General features: G+C 45.1%; 1 protein-coding gene and 1 long non-coding RNA gene across 8 annotated transcripts in view; one reads left to right on the top strand and one right to left on the bottom strand.

The window, feature by feature from the left end:
* Positions 1-863: 863 nt before the first annotated feature.
* FAM227A (family with sequence similarity 227 member A) overlaps positions 864-19,608 on the bottom strand; it is a 76,821-nt gene continuing 58,076 nt past the window's right edge. For 6 of the 7 annotated variants that reach the window (XM_053226797.1, XM_053226796.1, XM_053226799.1 and 3 more), the window contains 2 exons: positions 14,156-14,296; positions 864-1,122 (listed from right to left, as the gene is read on the bottom strand). In XM_053226797.1, coding sequence (XP_053082772.1) covers positions 954-1,122; positions 14,156-14,296 — 310 coding nt within the window. In that variant the 3' untranslated portion in view covers positions 864-953. Of the gene's footprint in view, positions 1,123-7,342; positions 7,481-14,155; positions 14,297-19,608 lie in introns of all 7 variants that reach the window. The other variant, XM_053226798.1, reaches the window with a different exon arrangement.
* Positions 7,237-12,063, top strand: LOC128316502 (uncharacterized). Its single transcript, XR_008300519.1, has 3 exons — positions 7,237-7,768; positions 9,148-9,313; positions 10,621-12,063. It is a non-coding gene; the product is annotated as an uncharacterized LOC128316502 (long non-coding RNA).

Consider the following 19,608-nt stretch of genomic DNA (forward strand, 5'->3'; position numbering starts at 1 on the left):
TAAAAGTATATAATCAGCCACTCCTCACAACCCCAGGGCAGCTCCTTCTGCCCACGGGTCCTGGCATGCTTTATTAAAATCACCTTTTTGCACCAAGGATGTCTCAAGAATTCTTTCTTAGCCATTTGCTCAAGAACCCCAACATCGGTGAAGTCTTTCTCGATTTGGTTTTTTGTTTATTCCGCACAGATTTCTAGCAAAGCATTAATGTATTAGTTAGTTTATATATCCTTCCCCTCTCCCAGATTGTGTGTCCCTTAAGGTCAAGGACTGCGTCTTTATGCATCTCTGCAGGCATGGTAGAGAACAGACACCTGGAATATTTGCTCAACCTCTCCAAGCCCCAGCGTCCTCCCAGGAGAAATGGAGGTAACAATACTCACCCTGGGGGGAACCACCAGGAGGGTAAACCAAGATAATGTCTAAGTAGGACTTAACAGAATTAAAAAAAAAAAAAAAGTTAAAGAAAGGGTGGGGGGCACCTGGGTGACTCAGTTGGTTGAGCATCCATCCGAGTTAGGCTCAGGTCATGATCTCACGGTTTCTGAGTTCGAGCCCTGTGTCAGGCTCTGTGCTGACAGCTCGGAGCCTAGAGCCTGCTTCAGATTTTGTGTCTCCCCCTCTCTCTGCCCCTCCCATGCTCATGCTCTGTCTCTCTCTATCTCTCAATTAAAAAAAAAAAAAAGTTAAAAAAAAAAAAGCAGGACTTAACAGAGTACTCGGCATGTCATTAAGTGCTCAATAAATGATTCTCCTATGATTACTATTACTGTGTTATATAATAATATTATGTATTCCATAGTATCACTGCTACTAAGTGAGTGGAAGATTTAGTTGGTAAAGGCATGAATGAATGAGGTGACTTCAGTTTAAATCCTGACTTTGGTCCAGAGAGAAGTGAACTTTAATATTCTTTGTCCCATGGACTGGGAATGATTAAATGTGTTGCAGTATTATTTTTTTGTTGTTGTTTCTGTTTTAGATGAAACCCAACATGGGCAGGCTTCAGCCAAAAGTTCTCCCAATTCTTGGATAAGGATTAATCCAGGTGTGTTAGAAGGTGAGGGGTTATGGAAACTGACTTCCTTTTTCTGAGTTGGTTTTGACTCCTTGGTGTCCTTCCTGTGGATGAATCATAAAGACACAGATTAAAAACAAACATTGAAAAACCAGTGTGCTGAAGGGAATGCAGAAGTTAAGTCCCCAGGATTACATCAACAGCCTAGAGTGAAACCACCCAGAGTGAAACTGATCAGGAGGCTGGGAAATGAAGGTGAAATTGATAGACTATGAAGTGTCTGAATGTACTGGGGGGAGATTTAGGTGGCCAAGGAGAAATTTGGAGATAAACTGTGATAAGTACATAATGAAAAAAAAAAAAAAAGGCAAGAAAACAGGCAGATTAAAAAGAAAGAAAGGCTTAGTTCCAGGGATAGCAAAAAGTTTTACAAGAAAACAAAAATACCATAGTACCCTCCATGGCTCACGGCAGTTGTGTTGATGGTATAATGCTGATTAGTGGTCCAAACCGAATCACAACAGAAACACACCGGGAGGATGAGAGACAGAAAGTGTGTGCATATGAGAGACAGCCCAGTCCTTAACCACTCCCAGTAGGAACTCAACAGACAATGCCTAACACTGAAAAATCAAAGAGCACCGTGGTATTTAGACATTAGAAGGATAACAAATACCAAAACAATCAGTTAAGAAAGTGGAAATGTGTTGCTGGAGAATGCAAAGGAGGTCCAGAGGGGTGCAATTTTTTGTAACAAGCTTTGTAGAACTAGTTATTAGTTAATTAGCATTTGCGTTATGCTTTCCATAATCAGTTAATTGAATAGGCACTCATATATTACCTTGCATCAGGCACTGTTCTCAGTGCTTTACGTATGTTAACCAATTGAATTCTCATAACCACCTTTTTTTTTTTTTAAGTTTATTTATTTTGAGAGAGATGGAGACAGCGCGAGTGGGGGAGAGGTGGACAGAGAGGGAGACAGAGAATTCCAAGTGGGGCTCCACACTGTCAGTGCAGAGCTGAACATGGGGCTCAAATTCATGAAACTGTGAGATCATGACCTAAGCCGAAACCAAGAGTTGGACACTTAACCGACTGAGCCACCCAGGCACCCCTTCTTTACTTAATTTAAAAAAAAATTTTTTTTCAACGTTTATTTATTTTTGGGACAGAGAGAGACAGAGCATGAACGGGCGAGAGGCAGAGAGAGAGGGAGACACAGAATCGGAAACAGGCTCCAGGCTTTGAGCCATCAGCCCAGAGCCCGACGCGGGGCTCGAACTCACGGACCGCGAGATCATGACCTGGCTGAAGTCGGACGCTTAACCAACTGCGCCACCCAGGCGCCCCTTTACTTAATTTTTAAAGGATGAATATGTATTATTTTAATTCAAATAAAAACAGAAACATTTGGAAATCAGTATGAGCTTTTAAGAGGATTTATTTCCAACTTTATGGGTATAGAGAGGCCAAGTCCTAAAATGAAATCAATTTTTTGTATAAGCAATTGACTGAAGCAGAATGCTAAACACACAGTAGCTGATCATTAATTCCTTCACCAAAAATTCACTGAATCCTTACTATGTGCCAGCCACAGGAGCAGGTACAAAATTTTCAATGCTGAATGAGACAAGGTCCTTGAATTTGTGAGACTTACAGTACAGAGAGGGAGACAGATAATTCCATCACTAGAGTAGGTCATATTCAATGGAGCAAACTTGGAAAAGCACAGAACACAAAATAGGCAGTCACTAGTGCAGTCTGGGGAGACTTTCTGGAGGTAGTGATGCCTGAGCTGGCCTTTCAGGATCAGGTAGGAGTTAGCCACATGAAAAAGTTGCTAAAGCATATTTAAGGAAGAGGAAAGAGCAATGAATACCGTTAAAATGAATTGAGTTGGTTGCCGTCCTCTTACATTCTAAAATATCAAAATGTCAGAAATAATAGTATTCATAAGCCCCTCCTAACCTGAAACGTTCCACAGCCCAAACCAGTGGGGTGCAAACCATGCTGCTACATTCCGGTATGAGTGGCTATTTCTCTAATCAAAAGAAAAAAATAAATTGATAAAACTTTCTTCATATTGACTTTACTTCAGACTTCTCTTAAGGGTGCCTAGGTGGCTCGGTCGGTTAAGTGCCTGATTCCTGGTTTTGGCTCAGGTCATGATCTCACGGTTTCATGGGTTCAAGCCCCACATCGGACTCTGAGCTGATGGGTGGAGCCTGCTTGGGATTCTCTGTCTCTGTCTCTCTCTGCGCCTCGACCACTCGCGCTCTGTGTCTCTCAAAATAAATAAACTTTAAAAAAAGGTAAACAAAAAGAAGACTTCTCTTAAAAATAGTTAGGCCAGGGGTGCCTGGGTGGCTCAGTCAGTGAAGCATCTAACTTCGGCTCAGGTCATGATCTCATGGTTCGTGAGTTTGAGCCTCACGTCGGGCTCTGTACTGACAGCGTGGAGCCTGCCTGGGATTCTCTGTCTCTGTCTCTCTGTGTCCCTCCCCCACTTTCTCCCTCTTTCAAAATAAATAAATAAACTTAAAGATATAGGGTGTAGCTCAGGCCGTAAAGTTTGACTGCTGGTTTCAAATCATTGTACTGTCTACCAAATGCAAGAGCCTGGGCAGCAGTCTCTAAACCTCTCTGAGCCTCAGTTGCCTCCATTATAAAGCGAGGCTAATGACACCCCATAGTTTACAGGAATGCTGTGGGAACTAGAGAATACACGGATCATGCTTAGAACAGAGCAAGGACCTGACAAGCACAATGCTATTGTGTGCCATTGCTCAAGGTGATAAAACAAATGAATAAGTAAAAGTTATAATTAAGAAAAAAATTAATTAGTAATCGAGTTGTAATTTCTTAACATATTATGTGTTACTTGAAGTTACCAAAGTTTGTAGATATACTGAAGATTTAAATTTTATGCCAGACCTGTATTTTGGGTGCCGGAATTTAGAGTGGTGATATGTTTACGGGGTTCTGCAAAGAGCAGTATGACCTCTGGCTGTCCTGTCCGCAGCACATGGGAGAATCAGGGCTCTGAGCTCAGGAAAAGGCCTAGAGCAGGTCAGCATCTGATCACCTGCCAGTCCATTTGCACTTGAAACCAGCCTCTTCCCCCTCCCTAGAGCAGTAATCCTATAAAACAACAACTAGATGCTTTCTCTAAAATGGGTGTGCCCCAAACCTCCCAGTCCAGAAAGGAACAATGTACACTTGACCTTTGAACAACACAGGTTTGAAGTATGTGAGTCCACTTCTATGCAGACTTTTTTCAATAAATACATTTACAGTACTGAAGAGGTATTTTCTCTTCCTGATGATTTTTTTTTAAGCTTACTTATTTATTTTGAGAGAGAGCAAACAGGGTAGGGGCAGAGAGAGAGGGGGAGAGAGAGAATCCCAAGCAGGTTCCACGCCATCAGTGCAGAGCCTGATGTGAGGCTCGAACCCTTGAACCACGAGATCATGACCCGAGCTGAAATCAAGAGTCAGTCATTTAACCTCCTGAGGCGCCCAGGCGCCCCTCTGATTATCTTCTCAAAGCCTTTTCTTTCCTCTGGCTTATTTCATTTTAAGAATACAGTATATAATACATATATAAAATATGTATTAATTGTTTATGTTATTGGGAAGGATTCCAGTCAACAGTAGGCTGTTAGTAGTTACATTTGGGGGGAGTCAAGTTACATGTAGATTTCTGACTGTGCCCCTAAACCCCGTGTTGTTCGAGGGTCAAGTGTAGTTCCTTGCACTACTTTGGGCTCAGTGAATTTTCATGTTAAAAAAGGTCTAAGAGCTCTGAGGAGAGGCATTTGACCATGATGTCCTCTGTGTATGTCAGGGAAAGCTTCCTGGAGGAGGAGACATCATCTGCATGGACTCTGCAGAAGTAGCAAGGGCTGGCTGGACAGAGGGGTCAGGGGCGGGAGGGGGAATGGCATTTCCTACAGGGGAAGAAGCTTGTGCCCAGCAAGGCCCAAAGGCAGGAAGAGCTCAGCCTCCTGCCATAGCTGCGGGGACACAGTGTGGCTTGAGAGGTGACTGGGAATGGGGGTGGGGCTACCTCGAGAAGGCCTTGTGTCTAAGACTGAATTTTAACCCTAGATCCTCAGGAGATTAAGGAGAAACTGCAGATTTTAAGCAAAGGAACAGCACGATGAGCTACGGATGTTTGAAAGGGACCCACGAGGGGCCTGGGTCTCGACTCTGGTGAGCCTCAGCGGCCTCCTTTGAAAAACAGGAAAAATAAAATTCACCCCACAGAACTGTTCCTAGACTTGAATGGGACCATGGACTATGCCTAGCACGGGGCAAAGACGGCTTCCTTCAGTTTCCCTTCCGGTATTTGTAACAGGAAGAGGGGGCATGCTCTTCTTCAGGCTATGGAAAGCCTGCCGTCCCCCCACCCCCCTCCCCGTCCTTAGTGACTCTGAAAGAAGGGTCCAGGGAGACATCTTCAGGCCCAGGCTACGCCCTGTCTGAATGCGAAACTTTAGGAGCTTAGAGACTTTTCCCCCGCAGGTGAGAATTTGTGTCTTTTTTGGAGCTTCACCGTTTCAGTGCCCTGTGGTGTGTGAGAAGGATTATGCCTGCCACAAGAGGTGTGAAACCCGGCCTTCCAGAGCCCAGAAAACCAGGGAGTCCTTCCGGGCTGGGCTAGGCCAGGGATCTCAGGCAGCCAAGCTCAAAGCGTCCCGGATGCGGGAACGCAAGGAGATTTATGAAACAATAATACGATGCCTGTTGATTATTGACAGGTTCTATGCCGGGCTCTTTGGTTGCTCCACGTAGCAACCATCCACATTTCTTACGGCCAAGGAAACAGACCCAGAGAACGTAGGTACTTGAGGATGCAGGGCAAAGATTCAAAACCCCGGATCTTTTTAGAGCCAAAGCGCCTTCTACTGCTTCATCGGCCATCAGGACTTTTAAAACCCAAGTATGTTCCAAGTATGAACATGTGGTTCTCTTGTTAATATCTTTCAGCAGCTCCCTGAGACTTAGAAAATTGGGGCGCCTGGATGGCTCAGTCGGTTGAGCATCCAACTTCGGCTCAGGTCGTGATCTCATGGTCTGTGAGTTCGAGCCCCACGTCAGGCTCTGTGCTGACAGCTCGGAGCCTGGAGCCTGGAGCCTGCTTGGGATTCTGTGTCTCCCTCTCTCTCTGCCCCTCCCCCTGCTCATGCTCTGTCTCGCTCTCTGTCAAAAATAAATGAACATTAAACAAAAAAGAAAAAAGAAAAGAAAGTGCTTCACAGATGATATCCCTTCCTGATTTGTCAAAGGATCTTCTCTGGGTTCACCTTCCCGGGAACCCTGTCACACACTTTCTTTTCTTTTCTTTTCTTTTCTTTTCTTTTCTTTTCTTTTCTTTTCTTTTCTTTTCTTTTTTTAAACGTTTATTTATTTTTGAGACAGAGAGAGACAGAGCATGAACGGGGGAGGGTCAGAGAGAGGGAGACACAGAATCCGAAACAGGCTCCAGGCTCCGAGCCATCAGCACAGAGCCCGACGCGGGGCTCGAACTCACGAACCGCAAGATCGTGACCTGAGCCGAAGTCGGACGCTCAACCGACCGAGCCACCCAGGCGCCCCATGTCACACACTTTCTTGATCCCCTGCCATGCTAATTCCTGCCTCTGAACTTTTGCCTCCGCTGCTCTGTCCACCAAGAATGCCTGTCTCTTGCCTCACCCGCTCCTTCTGCCTGGCAGACACCTTCTTATCTTTCCCAGATGTGGGTCAAGGGACACCACGCTTCTCTAAAGTATTTCTGCATGGCTCCTGGGTCCCCTCTGTGTAAGTACCTCTGGAGCTTAGGGCATTAATTTGTTGATACACCTGCCTTCTCTCCACCAGGTTGCGAGCCCCTTGAAAATAGGGACTGTGTGTCAGCTACTGTGATTTATTCAGTGTCTACCGCAGGGAACTTTGGAAGCTTCTTTGAACCTGGGCTTGCTGCCGTGTAAAATGCAATGGGTAACCTCTACTCATATGGCTGCTGCGAAGGTTAAGATGAGGTGATGTTTGTAGCGTGTTGAGCTTAATGTGTTTAGTTAATAAACGGTGGCCCTTATCATAGTATAATAAAACACTGTTAGTTGTAATATTTTAAATAAGATAATGGGCGAAAGAGTAAATGCATGAGTAAATGTGGTTAGCCAAGCAAAAAAAAATAACAAAATAAAAACGAAACCAAAAACCACTTCTGCTTTTCACTCAGCCTCGGAAAAACTGTAAAACTATCGTGGAGTATTTCCCGGTTTCTGTTTCTCAGTCTTTGGCTACAGTTTCCTTTTGTTCCTCTTGTCTTACCCTACCTGGCGGAAATATCCGGGGCTCCTGCGGGAGCTTCCTAGTCCCAGGGAAGAGAATTAATCAGGGCTTGAGAGTGACGAGGGAGAGAGGCTCAACGTCTGTCTTGCTTCTCGTTTCCTCCCCTCCTTTTCCTTCCTGTGCGGGAAACCAAAAAGACTTTACAAAACTCAGATCCAAAACTCCGTGTGGTTTCTTCAAAGGTTGCGCTGGAATCTTGATGGATGGTGAAAGAAAAAGCTGACAAATAACCAATGACAACGGCAAACAGCAAGTGACTGGTGCAGGGTCCCCTCATCCATCTTCTGAGCGCTGACTGAGGGCCTGCTGGGTGCCAGGCACTGAACTTGGCCCCTAAGGAAACAAGCTCTCTTGAGAGAGCTCCCCAAATCGTCACTCTGGGGAGATGGACAAGCGGACAGGCAAGTCTGTGACTAAGTAGGCGATGTTCTGTGGGGCACGATCAGGAGAGTGCAGGGCACATAATGGGCACCCTGAGTAGGCAAGTCAGGGAAGTCTTCCTGGAGGTAATGCCTGAGCTGGGTTTTAAGGGTCAGCTAGGAGTTACTAGATTAAGAAGTAACTAGAAGATGGGAAAGTCGGGGGGAGCAACAATATTCGTAAATTAAAATGAGTTGGCTTTTTATATTTCCGAGAATCTAAGGTGGGTATCAGAGAGATCATTTCTGATAGATCAGTGAGTCACTATCGATCCTGGGAGATTCCGCGGTTCAAGCCGGTGGGTCTCACGTCAAACTGCTATTATCAAAAAATTGTGGGGGTGCCTGGGTGGCTCAGTTGGTTGAGTGTCCAACTCCTGATTTCCACACAGGTCATGATCCCAGGGTGGTGGGATTGAGCCCCGTGTTGGACTCCATTCTCAGCATGGAGCCTGCTTGAGATTCTCTCTCTCTTTCTCTCTCACTCTGCCCTTTCCCCTTGCTCACACGCTTTCTCTGTCTAAAATACTTTTTTTTTTTTGAAAGAGAGAGAGAGAGCGCAAGTGAGCGAGGGGCAGAGAGAAAGAGAGAATCCCAGGACGGGGAGAGAGAGAGAGAGAGAGAGAGAGAGAGAGAGAGAGAGAGAAGCAGGGCTCGAGCTCATCTGAAGCGGGGCATGAGTTCACCAGATGTGGGACTCAAAACTCATGAACCACAAGATCGTGACCTGAGTGGAAGTCAGATGCTTAATGACGGAGCCACCCAGGTGCCACTCTAAAATAAATTGTTTAAAAAAGGAAAAAAAAATTGTGGTATTCTCCTCTTTAAGAGGAAAATTTAAATTGTAACCTTTAAGACTGGAAGGCTTCCAGGGTGCCTTGGTGGCTCTATTGGTTGAGCGTGGGACTCTTGATCTTGGTTCAGGTTATGATCTCATGGTTCAGGAGATCAAGCCCTGAGTCTGGCTCTGTGGGGATAGCACAGAGCCTGCCTGGGATTCTCTGTCTCCCTCTCTCTGCCCCTCTCCACTCGTGTTTTTTCTCGCTCTCTCTCAAAATAAATAAATCAACTTAAAAAAAAAAAAGATTGGAAAGTTTCCTTGGCTAAATTTCTGAACCCATTAAGCTTTGGTTTCTTCTCAAAAATGGAGAGTATAACACGATCTATCTGTGACAGAGATGGTTAGTTACCAACCCATCATCCACTCTCCCTTTTTCTTTAGCGATGGAGTCAGTTTTTGTCTAAGATGGTAATATGTCCAGATTTTTTTTTAAACTACACTTCCCAGTCTCCTTTGAAACTAACATCACCGTAATATCTGGCTCTTGAAATGAAGTGGCAATATTATATGTCATTTCCAGAGAGATAATTGAAAACGGAGAGGGTAACAGATTGACTACAACCAAGCATGAAGGACCTTTCTGGGATAATGAAAAAGTTCTAACACTGGATTGTAGCAGCTGTTGTTGCAAAACTCTGTAAATTTACTAAAATTAATTGAATCGTCTGCTTAAAATGGGCAAATTTTATGGTAAATTAGACCTCCATAATATTATAGAGTAATAGTAACAATTATTATAAAACAGCACTTAAAATATTTTTAAAAATAGAGGCATATCTCTGAGATATTGCAGGTCTGGTTGCAGACTACTGCAATAAAGTGAATATTGCAATAATGCTAGTAAATTATTGTTTCGGTTTCCCGGTGCATATAAAAGATACACTTACCTTATACTGCAATCTATTAAGTGTGCAATAGCACTATATCTAAGAAAATGTACCTAGCCTGACTGAAAAATACTTTATTACTAAAAAATGCTAACCATCCTCTGAGCTTTCAGTAGGTGGTAATCTTTTTGCTGGTGGAGGGTCTTGCCGCCGTGTTGATGGCTGCTGACTGATCAGGGTGGTGGTTACTGAAGGCTGCTGGGTGGCTGTGGCAATTTCTTTTCTTTTTTTAAAAAAAATTTTTAATGTTTATTTTTTGAGAGAGATAGAGAGAGACAGAGCATGAGTTGGTGAGGGGCAGAGAGAGAGAGAGAGGGAGACACAGACCGAAGCAGGCTCCAGGCTCAGAGTCTGACACGGGGCTCGAACTCACAAACCTTGAAATCATGACCCGAGCCGAAGTCCGATGTTTAACCGACTGAGCCACCCAGGCGCCCCTGTGGCAATGTCTTAAAATAAGACAATGGTGAAGTTTGCAACGTGGATGGATTCTTCCTTTCACGAAAGATTTCTCTGTAGCATGCGGTGCTGTTTCATAGCATTTTGCCCATAGAACTTCTTTCAAAACCGGAGCCCTTTATCAACTAAGTTCACGGAATGCTCTAAATCCTTTGGTGTCATTTCAACAATCTTCATAGTGTCTTCACCAGGAGCGGATGCTCATCCCTACGAGCAATTGCTCATCCATTAAAGTCTTATCATGAGATTGCACTAATTCAAATACAATTAAAAAGTTTGAAATACTGCAGGAATTACCAAAATGTGCCGTAGAGATAGGAAGTGAGCAAATGCTTTTGGGAAAAATGGCGCTAATAGGCTTGTTCCATGTACGGGGGCCACAAAGCTTCAATTTGTAAAAAAAAAAAAAAAAAAAAAAAATACAGCGTCAGCAAAGTGCCACAAAGCACAGAGCAACAAAACAAGGTTTGCCTGTATTTATTTGTTTCTTTGTATCTTTAGGACCTGGAACACTAGGCCTTCAGTCAGTGTTTACTTGGCTTGTCAGTGCCTCAGTTTTCCATTCAGCAAAATGGAAGTGATTGATGGGGGGGGTGGTGGGGGGAGCCGAGGGCAAAGTACAGACTAACAGCAACCCCCCACCCCTGCCAGGTGGGAATGTGTGATATTCCTCGGACACTTCTGGTTGCCCAAGAACAGAGGAAAAGGAAAGAAGCAAGATGGCTGACTGATAGAGGTCACAGTCAAGCAGGACAGGAGTCTCCTTCAGTCTACCAATAACAGTCAACTGCAAGAAAAAGGCAATCTTATCCAAGCCTAATCTCCAGAAACCTATAGACTCCGTTTCCTGGAGCCCTAATATCACCCTCATCGAGATGTAAGGGGGTTTGGGGGCATGTCTGGGTGGCTCCGTCGGTGAAGTTCTGACTTCGGCTCAGGTCATGATCTCGCAGTTTGGGGGTTCGAGCCCCACTTCGGGCTCTGTGCTGACAGCTCAGAGCCTGCAGCTTGCTGCAGATTCTGTCTCTTCTTCTCTCTCTGTTCCTCCACCGCTCATGTTCTGTCTCTCTCTCAAAAATAATTAAAAGATTTAAAAAAAATAAATGTAAGGGGGTTTAAGTACTTGCCATGGTGATGTGAGAAACAAAGGCAAAAAGAATTAAACTCCCTACTGCCTACAGCCCACTGACACGTCCTTGAAACGGGCAGAGTGACCTCCCTCTAGGAGCTCAGCTGCCTCGATGATGACACTTTGCTAGGGACTAAAGGGAATCTTGGCTTAACATTATCCCAACCTCCAGGATCCCGTAAGTCTACCTTAACATATAAAAATTCCTTTCGAAACTTCCTTTATCTCAACTCCCCCAAGATATATGCTGGCAATCCTACTCCAAGCGTATGACCCCCTGATATACATCTGAAGGGTCTCATAACCGAGGTTTTACTAAACGGTAACGAATGGCGTTTGCCTAACACAGCTAGCCCCTCAAGGTCCTGGAAACCTTGCTTCCAAAATATCTTAGAGACTTACTCTATCCATAACGCCCTCCCAACCTGAAGGTATACAGTTAGTTACTCGGGTACGACCCCAGTGCAGCTCTTTCTGCCCAAGGGTCCTGTCCCCATGCTTTAACAAAATCACCTTTTTGCACCAAAGACGTCTTTAAGAATTCTTTCTTGGCCATCAGCTCCGAACCCCACCATCATCCCGAAACCCCATCAGTGATGATATCTAATAGGGTTTGATGAGATATAAAGTAGGCATGTTGTCTTTGTCTGATGGCATCTCACCCATTCCACTTATGTCACTGACTGTGCCCTGCTCTCTCAGGCCACAGGGACACTCAGGCCTGGCTAATCAAATAGCACTGTTTCTTGAACACAGTGTTCAAGAATACTTAAATACTGTGTTATACACAGATCGGTAGGGCCATTAACCCAAGCAGAGCCATCAGACTTTTATGAAGCTTGGTTTATAGAGGCTGGGAAAGAAAGTCCCTCTTCCTCTGAGGTCATAGACAGTAAGAGCATAGACTTGGGGCTGTCCGTGGCCCTCTTTTTTTGTAGGCAAAGGCAGCTTGGAAAACAAGCCAGCACACAGAGGGAAAGGGGGTGAGAGGGAAAAAGAGAGAGAGAGAACCTAAAATGTCATTGAGCCCTTAGGTCCAACATGCCTGCAGCCGGCCTGTCTGTGGCCTTCCCAGTTATTGAAGCCACAGGACTTTCCCCCGCTCGAGCTAGTTTGAACTGACATACAGTTCATAAAGTACAAATGCTTGGCACAGAGGAGGTACAAAATCATTGGTAACTCTTATTACTGGTGAGGGAGCCTAAGGCAAGCGGAGGGCCAAGCACAAGCTAGCAGAAACCCCTCCTCCCAGGTGGGATATGTATGATATTCCTTGGACACTCCCGGCTACCCGAACACAGGAAAGGACAAAGGAAAGGACAGAAAACAAACGATAGAATATCTATCAGTTGACAAATACCTTACTAAATTAGAAGAAAAAGGCAATCTTATCAATAGCCTCATCTCTAGAAACCTAGAGACTCAGTTTCCTGGAGCCCCAACATCACCCCTCCATAGGGATTTGGGGACCAAAGGCAAGAAGGAAATGGCAGGTAACACTGAATTTCTTTATAACCTGCAGCCCATTGACAAATACTTGAGGCAAATACAGAGTATAATAGCATTCCTCCAGGACCCCCCTACTGTCTTAATGTTAATGTTTTGCCAGAGGGGAAAACAACCTTAGCTTGAGGATAGCTAGGCTTCCAGGAATCTGTGAGTCTTTAGCATATGAAAGTCTCTTTGGAAACTACCTCTGGACTCTCTCTCCCCCCCCACTCCATAAAATAGTCAACCCCACACTTGCGCAGCTATTCTGCCCCCAGGTCCTGTCCCTGTGCTTTACTAAAACCACATTTTTGCACCAAAGATTTCTTCAAGAGTTCCTTCTTGGCTGTCAGCTCTAAACCCCACAAACATACCCCCCCCTCACTCCCAAACCTCACCGCCTACTACCATGAATTATAGTGAAAATGAGAGTTGGGTGAATAACACATAAAAGTGAGTAAACCTTCATGTGCTCTTTTCCATGTATTAGTGACGTGGGGAACAAAGGCAGGAAGAAATGTAGATAAAATTAAATTTCCTTATAACCCGCAGCCCATTGGCAGGTCCTTGAGACAGGCAGAGTGTGACGTTCCTCCAGGAACTTCCAACAGTCTTAATGTCCATGCTTTGCTAGCAGGAAAAACAACTTTAGCTTGACAATAGCTAAGCTTCTTGGAGGTGAGTCTTCCTTAGCATGAAAAACCTTTTGGAAAAGTCCCCTTGTCTTTACCTCACTTCCAAGCATATGATCAGTCACCCCTGAGGACCCCAGTGCGGCTCTTTCCGCCCGCTGGTCCTGTCCCCCTGCTTTAGTAAAACCACCTTTTTGCACCAAAGATGTCTCAAAAATTCTTTCTTGGCCGTCGGCTCTGAAATTTCCAACATTTCCACATCATTAAGAATTCTGACAGTGGTCACATTTCCACTTTTCCACGGTCTTTGTTAGAACAAACCTCGAGGGGTACCTGGGTGGCTTAGTTGGTCACACGGTCCTACTTCGGCTCAGGTCATGATCTCATGGTTCTCAGGTCAGAGCCCCAGATCGGGCTCTCTGCTGTCAGCGCAGAGCCAGGTTCTGATCCTCTGACTCCCTCTCTCTGCCCCTCCCCCGCTTGCACACACGAGCTCTCTCTCTGTGTCTCAAAAATAAATAAACATTAGAACAAAACAAAAAAGAAAAAGAAAAAGAAAGAAAGAAAGAAAGAAAGAAAGAAAGAAAGAAAGAAAGAAAGAAGGAAGGAAGGAAGGAAGGAAGGAAGGAAGGAAGGAAAGAAAGAAAGAAAGAAAGAAAGAAAGAAAGAAAGAAAGAAAGAAAGAAAGAAAAAGAAAGAGGCAGCTGGGTGGCTCAGTCAGTCTGTTAAGCATCTGACTTTGGCTCAGGTCATGATCTTACCGTTCATGAGTCCAAGCCCCGCATCAGGCTCTGTGCTGATGGCTCGGAACCAGGAGCCTGCTTCGGATTCTGTGTCTCCCTCTCTCTCTGCCTCTCTCTCTTTCTTTCTCTCTCTCTCAAAAATAAATAAACATCAAAAAAAAAAAAGAAAAAAAAGAAAGAAAAACAGGACAAACCTTGAAATAAACGCCATCTCCCTCTCATGGCTTCCTCTAAATTTCTTGTCGGGGGACTCTTCAATGAAGGTTGAAGGTTGGATGAACATGCGATTTGCCTTCTTTTGATCCAATGCTCTTTGATCGATATTCTTCACCTCCCTGTGGGGGAAATCACAACGGCACATATGAAAAAAAACCTCAAGAGTCCACATGATCTTTTCACTCCTATTTTCATACGTAAAGAGAGACAAATATTTACAAATGTACTCACTTAAGAGCAGCTGACTAAAGTGGAGAGCTGACTCCATACCAACAACTCGGTCATGAGCCCCTGCTGTGTGCTGTAGGGGTCATATCAGCCCTTGGAGAACTAGAGAAGATGTGGTTCCTAAACTCAAGGAACACACACTCAAATTAGGAGGACAGGTGAAGAAATCAGTGATCTGAAAGAAAGCTGAGCTTTGAGGGCAAGCTGAATTCAGGTTGGGGCGCTCCCACTTAATGTGTGACTTTGGGCAGATTACTTGAGCTCTCCAGGCCAGGGGACCCATCTCAACACGGTGATAATAGGAAGTGGGGTTGTGGTGAGGATTGATGGAGTTACTATACAGGTCAAGTGCTTAGCATAGTGTCTGGTACGTAAAAAATAAAGGAAGTGCCCAGTAAATACCGGCTACTCCCCTGGCGTTCTTACGGAAGAAGGTTTTCAGCGGAGTGTGTCAGGTAAGCGTGTGGCACACTTTTGGAATGATGAATTGGATGATAAACCAGCTGACTTTTGAAACATGAGCAGACAGTTACTTGATGAAGAAGCAGGTATGGGCACTCAAGGTAGACAAAGGAGCAATAGAAATGTATCCGTGCGAATTAAGATGCTGTCAGATACTTCTCTGCTGATGCAGGATAGATGCAGAAGGACTCGTATTAAAAAACCAGCATTGAACTTGGCCTAAACTGAGGTAGGGAGGCTGAAGGGCCTCCATTTTAGAAAGGTTCCATCTCTGCTGTTTTTCTGCTAGGTCTCATTTCTGCATGAGCCAAAGAAGCTGTGTTCCCACTTTTAGGGGGAAGTAAGAAAGTTAATTCTTGTCTGAGTTTTGTCCTTGGCCCCCAGACACCCGATAATGTCTAAGAGGAGCCAGATCCCAAACACGTTCCAGGCTGACACTGGCATCAATATCCCTACTTTCGGGAATTTATGGAACCTGTTCTGACACCTCTGATCGGACACTACCCTGGACTCCTGAAGAAACACGTACCTTAGACCCCTTTCCAATATAACCCCTAACCCCAAGCAGGGATGAGACTCATTCTCCTTTCCTTTCCAAGTCTCCCAGACAATCCGTCCGCCATTCTCTACCTGTCATTGACACTATTCAATAAAGTCTTTTCACTTTCTGTGGCTTGCATTTGATTTCTATCCTGCGCGAAGTCAAGGACCCCTTCGGCTGGTCCTGGGGGACCTTCCCTGGGTCCTCGGACTCAGCCTGCCTGTATCAAAACCAATGGTTATCCCAACAATGGGCATCTTTTCCCACATCAAAGGAAGAAATTCTGCTGCAACAACATTCTTACGTTGGGGATCTTCTGCCACAACTTTTCTTAACCCTTCGGGAGCCTGCTTCTGCGTACGACAAAGAGGCAAGGGACAGCAAATTGCACGTGTCCTTGTTACGATCACGTTTTCTGACGGAAAGGCATTGACGTAATTCCTCGGTAATATTTTCTATACTGTTACTTCTTGAGCTGTTGAAGCCTACGCGTGCCTTAGGCCCGTATTTTCCACTGGAAAAGCATCTTTAGTTTGTGGGACAGAATCATATGTTGAAACCTTTCACGGGGTTCTGCAAAGAGCATTCCGAATGGTGGGTGCTCTGCCCCCAGACAAGCGTGAGGATTGGGGGCTCTGGACTCACATGTAAACGAAGTTCTCCAGCAGCCAGTGACCCGGCTCCCTCGGTGCACCCACTCCATTGGCACGGGCAGACTAGGCTCTTCCTCCACCTACAGCAGGGACTCCTGGATTGCTTTTTCTAAGGGGGGCTGCTCCGGGTCTCCCCCAACTACAGACTTGCAACTCCGAGTCCTGTTCTGCGTGGTGTGGGCTTGCGGGTATGATCTCTGACAGCCTTCATTTACTGAGCCCTTCCTCTGAGCCAGGCGCAGAGCTAGATATCTACAACAGAACGCCGTTCACCTACAACTGTCCTGTGAGAACAATCAGTGTCCCTGTTTTACAGATGGTATCCAAGCCTCACACAGGCTACGTGATGGACCTAATTCATGCAGAGAGAGAGACAGAGCTTTGGTCTGTCCGACTTCAAAAACCGTTCTCCTAACTGACATGCTCTGTAAGTGGTAACTGAGGTCCCAGAGGAGTCCTAGCCCATCTGCAAGTAATACTCCAAAGGGCATGGGTCACCTTTTGGTTTTTTGTTACGGCTACCGTTAAAAAAAAAACAACAAACTCAAAAAATATATATAAAAGAAAATTGCATAATTAACACCATTTATCCATTAGACGAACTTCAGTAGTTACCAACAGGTTAATCTTGATTCATTTATTACTCCCTTTGCATTCCCCATTCCCACCCCAAATGGGTTATTTTATTTATTTTTATTATTTTTTAAAATGTTTATGTATTTTGAGAGAGAGAGAGAGAGGGAGCGCACGCACGTGCACGTGAGCTGGGGAGGGGCAGAGAGACAGAGAAAGCGCGCGTGCGAGAGAGAGAGAGAGAGAGAGAGAGAGAGAGAGAGAGAGAGAGAATCCCAAGCAGGCTCCGTGCTGTCAGCACAGAGCCCAACACGGGGCTCGATCTCACAACCGCGAGATCATGACCTGAGCCGACATCAAGAGTCAGATTCTTAACTGACTGAGCCACCCAGACGGCCCCCAAATGGGTTATCTTGAAGCAAATCCCAGACACCGTGTAGTTGCATCCATCAACGCTTCATTATGGATCTCTTTCAGATGGGAGTCTTTTTTTTTTTTTTTTTTTTTTTTTTTAATTTTTTTAACGTTTATTTATGTTTGGGACAGAGAGAGACAGAGCATGAACGGGGGAGGGTCAGAGAGAGAGGGAGACACAGAATCGGAAGCAGGCTCCAGGCTCTGAGCCATCAGCCCAGAGCCCGACGCGGGGCTCGAACTCATGAACCGCGAGATCGTGACCTGAACTGAAGTCGGACGCTTAACCGACTGAGCCACCCAGGCGCCCCTGATGGGAGTCTTTTAAAAACTAAGGTAACTGCAAAGCCACTGTAGTATTTCAAGGGAAAGGAACACACCAGGAAAAGGAATTCCTTAATATGTTCCTTTAGAACATAGATACCAAAGAGTTCATAGACTCTAAATATGCAGCTCAAGGAGTTTTTGTGTACTGAGCCCACCCACAACCAGCACCCAGGTCAAGAAACAGACCACTGCCTGCTCCCTAGAGGCCCCCACAACCGTATTCTACTCAGTCAGGCCCTACTTCCCCAGGGGTAGCCCTGCCCTGCTGTCTGACAGCACAGATGTGTTTTGAGGCCACCATTTTCCTCTGTAGACAAAATTTTTAGAATCACTTCATGAAATGCCTTCTCCAACAAAAAGTGGATATATTTAGCAATGAGATTGCTCACACACAATTACAAAGCTTCTCCTGTCTTAAAATATCTACACTATAATTCACCTGATAAGGATGCCTTTATTAGACAAGGATGTCCTTATATATCGCTGAAATAAATACACTGTAGATGTAATGTTCAATAAATGTAGTATGAGCCCTAAATTATTTTCGCCTTGCTAATGCCACAGCTAGGTGTGACTCTTTCTGGTCAATGGAATGAAAAATGGAATGAAAAATGGAAGGTTTGCATGGGACTCACAAGAGGGATGCATTTCTTCGGACTTAGCTTCCTTTTTACTGGCTGGAACGTGGACCTGTTGGCTGGAGCTCGAGCAGCTATATTAGACTATGAACCTGAATCATGGGCGAAGGATTATGGAGAAATAAGGCAAAAGGGACTTGGGTCCCTGACACTGCAACCTGCCATATCTACTGGACTCCTTTTAAACAGTAGAAATAAATTTGTATCCTGTTTTAGCCACTATTTTGAGTTCTTTCGTCACTCGAAGCTAAGCCTTATTCTAAGTGGTCCAATTACCTACTGTGGGCTTGGCCCTGTAAACAGGCTTTATGTGCCTTATTTTACTTGATCGGTGCCACTCTCCAAAGTAGGAAATACTATCTTCATTTAACCAACAAAGAAACTGAATACATGTGACCGGCCCGACATCGCAGAGCCAGCAAATAAAAACCCTTCCATCCCGACCCTAGCCGCTGTCATTCCAAGGATCCCACCTTCAAGGATTGTTGCAACTGTTGGGAGAGACAGACATGTATGTTCTAAACAGGACATAACACCTGGTGCGTAGAAGTGGCTGAAAATCTGTTGGGACGATGAGTAAAGAAGAAACAAAGTATAGAAGAAACAAAGCCATGTGGAACTAAAGTAACGAAGGCAGAAGCAAGGAGAGTCCTGGAGAGCGTTTCCGGGTCCCCTCGCTTCCTGATCCTGACCCTCTCCTCCCTCACCTGCAACTCCCATCTCTCCCCCTTCACACCGGCTTGTATCTTCCACTTTACATTTAAACAGCCCTATTACTCACCATCCAACCTTGCCCTGTTTGGTACAGAATTTTGTTCCTTCTGCTTCTTAGTGGTCTCCTTCACCCCTGGGGGTCCACACCTTGCCCCTAAGGTCCGAGACTCTGGTGTCGGACTTCAGCCCTGCTAAGACCACCCTCTACCTAATCACCAAACTCGTCTCAGCCCCAGGCTTCTCCATCTGGCACGCCCACTGCTGATCACTGCTTCCCTTAACCCTGTCTTCCCTTGGCCTCATGGTTGGTGCATCTTGACATACAGGCTCTCCTTTCCTTCTGGCCACTCCTCCTCTGCCCCATATTTTGTCCTCCCCATATATGTGGTGGCCCTCTAAGGTTCTGTCCTTGACCTCGACTTCTGTAAAATGGGGATAAATAACTGTGTCTGTCACACACACTATTTTACAGCCTGATTTTTTTTAACTACCTTTTTTTTTTTTTTTTTTGAGAGAGAGAAAGAGAGAGAGAGAGAATCTTAAGCAGACTCCATGCTTAGTGCTGAGCCTGACACGGGGCTTGATCCCATGACCCTGGGATCATGATCTGAGCTGAAATCAAGAGTCAGACGTTCAACTGACTGAGCCACCCAGGCACCCCACATCCTGATTTTTTTTTTGGTCTCAATAATATGTTGTGACTATCCTTCCTTATGAAATAAGAGCATTAAATTCACAGTGCCACTTTTCCTGGCTGCAGATATGCACATATGACAGCTTGTTAACCAATCATCTTCTGGTGAACATTTAGGCTGAACTGCATTTTTGTGGTTCTGGTGTTTACTGGGTTTTTTGTGAGTGTGCGTGGATCATGTTTTGAA

This window comes from Acinonyx jubatus, chromosome B4 (assembly GCF_027475565.1).
Source record: "Acinonyx jubatus isolate Ajub_Pintada_27869175 chromosome B4, VMU_Ajub_asm_v1.0, whole genome shotgun sequence".
NCBI classification, from domain to species: Eukaryota; Metazoa; Chordata; class Mammalia; order Carnivora; family Felidae; genus Acinonyx; species Acinonyx jubatus.